Source organism: Oncorhynchus mykiss, chromosome 8 (genome assembly GCF_057628025.1).
Source record: "Oncorhynchus mykiss isolate SJ-2025 chromosome 8, ASM5762802v1, whole genome shotgun sequence".
NCBI classification, from domain to species: Eukaryota; Metazoa; Chordata; class Actinopteri; order Salmoniformes; family Salmonidae; genus Oncorhynchus; species Oncorhynchus mykiss.
In genome coordinates, this window is record NC_143029.1 from 24,508,809 (window position 1) to 24,518,383 (window position 9,575).

The 9,575-nt window shown below is 40.2% G+C and overlaps 1 protein-coding gene across 1 annotated transcript; it reads left to right on the forward strand.

Annotated features, from left to right (window-relative positions):
• Positions 1-6,436: 6,436 nt before the first annotated feature.
• Positions 6,437-9,296, forward strand: LOC110529647 (UI-like). The gene is made up of 2 exons (XM_021612039.3): positions 6,437-6,932; positions 7,362-9,296. The coding sequence occupies exon 2, from the start codon at positions 7,391-7,393 to the stop codon at positions 7,883-7,885; it is 495 nt and encodes a 164-aa protein (XP_021467714.2). The 5' UTR covers positions 6,437-6,932; positions 7,362-7,390; the 3' UTR covers positions 7,886-9,296.
• The last annotated feature ends 279 nt before the right edge of the window (positions 9,297-9,575 follow it).

A 9,575-nucleotide genomic window follows, 5' to 3' on the forward strand; every position in this document is an offset into this window, starting at 1 on the left:
CATGAGGTCAAAATAATTGTCCGTAGAGCTCCGAGACAGGATTGTGTCAAGGCACAGATCTGGGGAAGGGTACCAAAACATGTCTGCAGCATTGAATGTCCACAAGAACACAATGGCCTCCATCATTCTTAAATGGAAGAAGTTTTGAACCACCAAGACTCTTCCCAGAGCTGGCCGCCAGGCCAAATTGAGCAATCGGGGGAGAAGGGCCTGCCCGGCCGGTGACCAAGAACCCGATGATCACTCTGACAGAGCTCTAGAGTTCCTCTGTGGAGATGGGGAACCTTCCAGAAGGACAACCATCTCTGCAACACTGCACCAATCAGGCCTTTATGGTAGAGTGGCCAGACGGAAGCCACTCCTCAGTAAAAGGCACATGACAGCCAGCTTGGAGTTTGCCAAAAGGCACCTAAAGGACTCCCAGACCATGAGAAACAAGATTCTCTGGTCTGATGAAACCAAGCTTGAACTATATCCCCATCCAACCTGACAGAGCTTCAGAGGATCTGCAGATAATAATGGGAGAAACTCCCCAAATACAGGTGTGCCAAGCTTGTAGCGTCATACCCAAGAAGACTCAAGGATGTAATCCCTGCCAAAGGTGCTTCAACACAGTACTGAGTTACGGGTCTGAGTACTTAAGTAAATGTGATATATATATATTTTATAAAAAATGATTTATAATTATTATTATTTATATAATTATTTATCAAATATATATATATTTTTATAAATTAGCAAAAAAATTCTAAACCCCTGGTTTGGCTATGCCATTATGGGGTATTGTGTGTAGATTGAGGGTGGAAAAACAATTTTATCAATTTTAGATTAACGATGTAATATAACAAAATGTGGAAAAGGTCAAGGTGTCACACCCTGATCAGTTTCACCTGTCCTCGTTATTGTCTTCACCCCCTCCAGGTGTCGCTTGTTTTCCCCAGTGTATTTATCCCTGTGTTTCCTGTCTCTCTGTGCCAGTTCGTCTTGTATGTTAGTCAAGTCAAACAGTGTGTTTTTCCCGTACTCCTTTTGCTATTCTCTTTTGATAGTCTTACTGGTTTTGACCCCTGCCTGACTCTGGACTACTTTCCAGCCTGCCTGATCATCCTGCCTGCCCTGACCTTTATTCTGCCTGCCCTTCGGTACCTTTTGGATTCTGAACTGGTTTTGACCTTTTTGCCTGTCCACGACCATTCTCTTGTCTTACCCTATTGGATTAATAAATATTGTAAGACTCCAACCATCTGCCACCTGTGTCGGCATCTGGGTCTCGCCTTGTGTCACAAGGGGTCTGAATACTTTCCGAATGCACTGTATATGTTAGTATTAATACATTATAAAGTTGAAAGTCAGTCAGAGTGTAGTTGACATATGCATACAATGACTTACTCTGCTGTTAAACAGTACTCATCCAGATAATATTGAGATGTCTGGATGTGTTCTCATTTCAAATGATGACATTACCAGTAATATACTTTTATGTTATTATTTTGTATTAAGCTTAAATTGTATAAACTATACTTTTAAACTGTACGTGGAATTTCAGTATTAAAGACTTATTTGCCTGTTCTTTTATATCTAACTTCTATTTCAAAGACGTCATGGGTGGCTTTGCTCCAACTTTGCACCGTTGTTGTTTGGGATAGTTGGGAAATGCTGCTTTGTCTGTCAACAAAATTCTGTCTGCAAACTTCTCCCAACCAAGAAAAGTGTGTTAGAGAATTGTTTGGACCAAACAAACAAATCCATTATCCTATTTCTGTAAAGAGGAATATTTTCTTCAACAAACTATGTATCGACTACAATTATTTTTGTAATACTACAAAATTACAGGGTAGCCTATTCTGCCGACACAGACAAACAGATGAATAAAAACGATGTTGCGGGAGACACTACAAAAACGGGAGACACAAATAGAATATGACATCCATCTAAGCTGGAGGAGGAAATGATTGTCCAAAAACAAACAAAGGTGCCACTGCTCCAATAATAAAGACAGTGAATATGCACACTCACCTGGGATATGGCCGATGTTCTCTGCTGTCAGGATTTGGCCAGGATTGTTCCGGTTTTGGCCACTAGATGCCCCTATTGTGCTTTTTGACCCTTTTGTTTTCCTTTGTTTCCAGTTGTTATTTGCACCTGTGCCTCGTTTCCATTGAATGTATTTAAACCCTTAGTTTTCGTCAGTTCTTTGCTCTGTGTTTGAATGTTAGCACCCAACCCCAGCGATTCTGTGAACATTTGTTGCTCCAGTTGGACTCTCTTGTGGTACTGTTTTTGTTCTCGTTTATTTATTTTTGATTATCTTTTGAGGCTTTTTTCTGCTGTACCTACCACCTTGTGGATTTACCTTTTGACTTGGAGGATTACCTTTTTCTCTTGGAATTACTTTTGACATTGTGGATTTATATTTTTGCCAAAAGAACTTTCCTTTTTACTTTATTAAAACACCATCTCAAGTACTGCTGTGTCTGCCTCATCTTCTGGGTTCTGCCGACTATTAGTGGCTCAGTTTGCTAAGTGACTGTTTCTCACACCGGAGACCCGAGTTCGTAACCGGGTCTTGACACTCTGCTAGTGCCAGTTAAGTTATGTTCCCTCAATTAAGTTCTGCTAACTAAAATAAAGATTGGAATCTTTTCATTGTCATCTCTTTACAGTAAGTGGTGATTTTAGCATGTAAATCTTCGTGGGGCAAAAAAAGAAAAAGAAAGTGGGATACATGCCAAAAAAGCCACTACACTACACAACACAACAATAAACAATACATTAATTGCACTATAACGGTGACAAACAATGCCCACAAACTGTTAGGGCCTACATAAAGCTACCCCAACAGCAGTCCCAACATCTTACCACTGCTAAACCTGGCTATCAGCGGAAGCTTGTCTAGCAGCAAAACAGTTCATTCAGCCTGCCTTTTAAAATACATAGCTGATATGGCTGACTTGCTTAAACAAATGTGGTTTCTAATGACAATTGAGATGTACCAACTATGGCATAAGGGTACGACAAGCGGATAAGTGGCCATCTGTAATTTCGATTGAGACATCAATGAGCGAGCTAGGAAGAAACAGTCTATATAACTATTTGTTTAACACTTTGAAATGTACAGCGACAGAATTCAGAATATGGGCCGTTCTTACAGTGTTCTCCCTGTACACCAAGTCAGAACTGAAGGATAAATAAAGGGGGCAAATAAGCAGACAATGAAAGCTCTTAAAAAATGTGATGATTACATTTCTCTAAAACAGGTTATAGGCTACATGTGCACCACCAAGTAAGAACAGTAGGTGAAATGAAGAGGGGTAACTAGACCAAATTATTAGGGTGAGGCACATGATCTACTAACAGCTTACTACACAACATACACATAGTATTACTTTCTTAGCTACAGTACACAAATCTCCCTGGCATATTACATAATTTATGCAGCAACATACAAGACATTTTTGGATTCACCTTGTTGTGCTGTGCTCACTTGAACAGGAAGGTGGCGCGGCAGTCCTTGTGGACAAATTTTGTCATCAAAGTCTGGAATGCAGTGGATTTGGGGTGCTTTCAAGACAACTGTAAACTCGGAAAAAACAAGGTAGAATCATGATGCTGTCATTGATCTTCAGGTTGTAGCTCTAGAAAGAGACCCTAGTTCCCGACCTACAATTCCGTATTTCCCAGTCGGAGCTTGTTTTTTCCGTAATTCCCAGTTGTTTTGAACTCACTGAAGTCAAGTATTCGCAGTCCCGAGTTAACAGTTTTGAGTGCGGCACAAATCATGCTTCATTGACAGCATGCCCAATATTGAATGGTTATCATTTTAAACTTGGAAAAGAGACACTTAATCCCATATTTGGGACCACATAGCCACTCCACTGAATAGCAGGCTAGTGATTGCTTTGGATTGCTTGCAGTTAGCCACTGTCACTGATTCCTCCCAAACACCTCCTTGTTGAATTTGCGATTTCCAACTTGTTGTCCAATGTTTATGTCCAATGGCCGATGAGCACCGATACGTTTTATCTATAAATTCTCTTCATTATTTCTCTTCATATGACAAGAATTTAAAATGATTTGCCAATAGATTGTCGACTTGATTCATAACTGCTAGCTAAGATTTTTGAAGTATAATGTTGACATGATCAGTCCAATCAAAGCTATTGTCAATGTAACGTGATATGACATACTTTTATCTGTGGCCAATGACCTTGAGCCTTCTTTGATGGACACTTGAAATGTAACTCTTTGGCAGCACCCAAGAGGCTTGAATTTTCACCCTTAGACTTGGCGGTGACGTACTGTCCCTACGAGTGACAGAACACTGAGCTAATCATGGTGCAACTGGAGAACATTGCAAACAGCTATGCTCTGTATTTTCCGCTGGCTGCCCCACCACCACAGAAAGCACTGAGCTAGGCTGAAACACCTGCATTTTGGAGCTGCCTTACTCAAGAATGCAAAAAAGAGACAATGTTTTTATTCGGCTTTATTAACTAATTTATTACTATATATTTTTTACATTGTTTGCAAATTGATATGTGACACGTATAAATGCCAAAATAACATGCAAAACAGGTAAGCCTACCCCAAAAATGAATAACAAGTAAGCCCCACCTGCCCCGAATGACGGGTCGCCACTGTTTACAGCAATAGCCATTAGTTTTTTTAAATATTGCGATATGCCTGGCTGGGTCTTTTCACTGACAGTTGTAATTTAACAATAATCTATTTGGTATTTGCACCGTGGCTACCCAAATGCTGGGCCCTTCTGGCAGTAGGCTATGAAATTTAAAACAATCCACATCTTTTTTAAAGAAGCTAATGATGCTCTGTGGCCAAATCATGCTTTCTGGTGTAGTAGCCTATTTTGCATGATTGTATTTATTTCTGTATAGACAAGAGTAAGCTAATTAGGCTATATAATTGTGGCAATTTAATTCAATTTACTTTAGGGAAACCTTAGCTTCACATAGCCTTATGGAGACGCCGCCTCTACCTTTTAAAGTGGCATTAACACAACCAGTCATGACGTTTTCATCTGACTGTCAAACAATCACTTAACAAAGCCGGTCCTGTAGGCTACTCGAGCACATTCCTTCATTCGAAATGATTTTACCATCCAAACCTCAACAGTGCACTGTGCACCCGAAATTGGATGAATGGAAAGAGACATCAGTTACAAAACACGTACGTGTAGTGTAATGAAATTCTGCGATTGAATTGATGCATCCACTGTTATCTACGCTGCCTCGGTCTCCGCCACTCATCACCGCCTTGACAAAATGTAAGCGTTCTCCTCAAACCACAACTCAATTTGGAGCGTATACCACCTGGTTTCCAGTCAATTCACTGTTTCATGCGACTGACATGCAGTAATGTTAAATAATGGTCTAATAGCCTTTAGTTTTTTGGGCATGTTGTATTCATTGTGATAGGCTCACGTTTCACCAGTACAGTTTACCCCCACTATTTATTTTACCTGGACGCAGTACAAAGGTATGTCTATTGGTATGTTATGCAGATCACATGTAGCATCCTCCTATCTTACCTCTTCAATGAAAGTCCCATAGGCCTCTACATTATGGACAAGGTATGAAAGCCATCTTCAAAACAGTTTTTTTTTCATTTGCATTTTCCACGAAAACCAAGGTATGAATACTGTCGTGTGCATTTTTTGTTAAACATCTGTATAATTACTATTTTTTGGATTCACAGACTTCACAGACTTCACTCTCGTCACACCTCTGATGAATATAACATGAAACCTGTTCTATCACCGTGCACTGCAAAATCATTCTGTCCATCAACACATTAACATCAACATGCTAGAGGATATACCCATTGGACTTGTGGCTCTGCTGGGAGTTTACCTCAAATTTGGATTTTTTAATTCTGCTTTGCCACTAAAATCATAATAAACACTGACAAATAAAATATTGTGTTATTGATGTGCATATTATTAATAATAATAATAGGGGAGGGGGGTAGTTCAGTTATTAACCCCAAAAGGTTATTCAAAAGGTTATTCGAGGATCCATTTAAAGGGGTTCTTTGTAGAACTCATAGGGGTTCCCCCACAGTTTCAATTTGAAGAACTCCTAATGGATACTCCAGGAACCTTTTATTTCTAGAGTGTACCGGACCGTACCGCCTTACTTTCACCCCTGTATTCAGTGCAGTATATACATCTTGCGAGTTTTATCAGCTAAATATGACATATTCCTCTATTTTATATTTTCTGTCGTTTTAATTAAGAATCCACTTGCATCGCGTGCATTACAAGCGGAAACCTTTTCAGCACCATGGACAGGTTTCTCTGCGCCCTCTGCACGTTTCCCCACTGTGCGCTTCTGCTCTGCCTCGCCAAGATGTTAAACCATGCATAAAGGCATCACGACAACAGCTCATCGTTTCTAGACTACTTTATTCAGAGACCAGATTCATAGTAGCATTGTGCAGATTTACACCTTAACGAATCACTTAGTTTTAACGTCCACAATTGTTTTGTTTTTAGTAAGTAAATGTTGTTTTTTGGGGGTGTTCTGTCATTCCAGTTTCATTAGAGGCATAGCAACACCTTGTGAAACAATAACTGGTTTTGCTTTGTGGACTTAATTAGGACCAATGTGACAGGTTGAGGTAGGTAACTTAAGAGTTGAATATCAGACACTGTCATGCCTTTTCTATCCAGTAGACCTTGGTCAGCAGCATCAGCTGTGAGCTGTCCTCCAAAACACTTGCCTTTACTTAAAAAGGAGTCGCCTCATTTACAAGCAGTTTATGCACTTGCACTGACGTCAATGGAGCTATCTTGGATGTATATAACAGTTCAGACAGAGGCGGTCTACTACAATCACCATTTAGCGGGACTTTTCGTACCGGGTTCTCCATTGACACTTATCTAGACTTTCTCAGCACCAGGAGGCGATCAAGTAAGTGGTTCATTTCGCTTTCTTTTGTTGCACATTTTTAGTTTGAGGTGCTGAGAGCTCTGGTGCTGAGTTGAGATTATCAACGACACAGGAATTAGTTGGTCATTTTTGTATCATGAAAACAATGATTAGGTTCATGTATTTATTTACAAAGCTAAAGAAACCTGTGCATGCTTGTTTCAGTAACGATTTATGTATATTGTGTGCCAATTAACCTCGTCTATGATCTACTTTGTGTATTGCAAGTTTCAATAGGCTACAACCGCCTACTGTTGTTTATTACTGTTTAAGTTTGCTTTTAAGCATTTAGTAAGAATGAGCCTATTTGTATTTGCGTTAGACACAATAGACACATAAGTGCAATTTGATGTTTTAGCGTACGCAGTTCAGTGCTTGTTCCTAATTTTTCTACACCTCTCTCCATAACAGGGCACCGTTTTGTTTGTCTGTCCAGCACTATGAAGCCTGTCCCCCTGGTCCTGCTCCTTGCCACTGTTCTCCTCACCTCTCACATCCCCCCCAGTGTTAGTCGACCACAGGACCTGGCCATGTTCAACGGCCACGGCTACAAGAGTCAGCTGGACGAGGTGTTCCAGAAGGCTGGCGACGCAGTTTCCTACCTTATCGGAGAAAATATACTGCGTTATTTGCAGAGAAATCCCCGGTTGCAAACAGGTTTCCCGCCACAGTTTCCCTTTGAGGTGACGCCCCTAGGCTCGAGGGGTCTTGGTCACCTGGCGCGCAGTTTGCCGCCCTTTGAGCAGCAGCGCGCGCCTGAGGAGGTTAACAGCCTGGAAGACTTCGTGAAGTTGACCAAGAGAAATGACGACCCGCCGATCTCCATCGACCTCACTTTCCACCTGCTGAGAAATATGATCGAAATGGCGCGGATCGAGAGCCAGAAGGAGCAAGCAGAGTTGAACCGCAAGTATCTAGATGAAGTTGGAAAGTGATACCAAGTGTAATCTTCGAGGGAGAAAATATCTCACGTAAAAAAAGCCCCTGGTACTCTCCCACGAAATAGTTTCGATTTTTCTTTGCATTTAACCTTTGGTTTCTCTGTCATTCCTCATGTTTCAACCTGTGCGTAAAAGGAACTTAACCACCTATCCAAAAAGTATTTCAAAATCATCGGGCTATAAAACGATTGACTACCAGTCTACCAAGACCACAGCTACAGTATACTCATAGTGGACGACTGGAATACTATTCTTTGAGAAATGGCATAGTGTGTGAATACTTCGCATTTCACAACTCTATTCTCACCTTTGAATGTCCGGAACATTGTAGTAGGCCTAAAACAATAATATTGTCAGAATCAAATCCGGTTATAAATTGCCCTAATGTGGAATAAGTGCAACATATTAGTCAAAGTAGGGAGCTAACTAAGATTTGATGTCAACAGTAGGATAAATGGTTACTACAAAGTTAATAACAATGACAGATAGCCTAATCATTGAAGTTTCCAGAAATAAATATAAAAATGTTGACAATCTCTATAGCCCTATAACACATTACCAAAGAAAAATGATGCTGTGTAAAATGTTATTGGTTATCCTCTTATGATCTTTAATGGTCAGTTGTTTGATGGCAGGTAGCCGAGTGGTTAAGAGGTCACTGGTTTGAATCCCTGAGCCGACTAGGTGAAAAATCTGTCGATGTGCCCTTGAGCAAGGCACTTAACCCTAATTGCTCCTGTAAGTCGCTCAGAATAAGAGAGTCTGCTAAATGACTAAAATGTAAAATGTTGATCATTACTATATTTACATTATGCCACATATTTTGTTTATGGTTATTATCAATTTGCCCTTGTTTTGTTAGCTCACTTGGCAGACAGCCATCCAGCCAGTAGAAGAAGCCTTTTCACATTAATCCAGGTATGGCAGCGTTTCCCAAACTCGGTCCTGGGGATCCCAAGGGGTGTGCATTTTAGTTTTTGCCCTGCACTACAAAGCTGATTCAAATGATCAAAGCTAGATTATGAGTTCATTATTTAAATCAGCTGTGTGGTGTTAGGGCAAAAACCAAAACGTGCAACCCTTGGGAAATGTTTGGGAAATGCTGAGGTATGGGGTCTGCCAGTGCCCAAGCTTTTTTGTGATACAACTAATATCCAATTTGATCTGGGACTAGGTGAACATATCCTACACTTTACACCCCCCTTATTATATGTTCGTCTGAGTGAACTGTCCTCTGTAGTACAGCATGCTTACCTTAAAGAACAAAAAAAGAAAATGCTTAATTTAATGTAGACTGCTTTGTCAAACCCTAATCATCTGGACATATCTTATGATCCCATGGTTTAGCAGTAAAGAAAAGCTTTTTTGCCATTTATATTTTGTAATAAAAAAGTTCTGAAAAAAATGATATTGACTCTGTCATAGTCTCTTACAGTAATGAATGTAGTAAAGGAAACTATTCTGCTGACTTGTAAAACATTATAGTCATGCTGCTGAGGTTCCTCTTGCCCATTCAAATACAAAACCTGAGTAGTAAACTCTGGCTGAACACTCATTGCAAAACCTCTATGGCCTAACATTCTTTGCAGTCTTCACCTTTAACTCTCATTAAACAGTTACCTTTACAGCAGTTGCCTGCCTTCTTGTTAAATGCATAACGTGGAAGCCTACATAATAGTGTAAT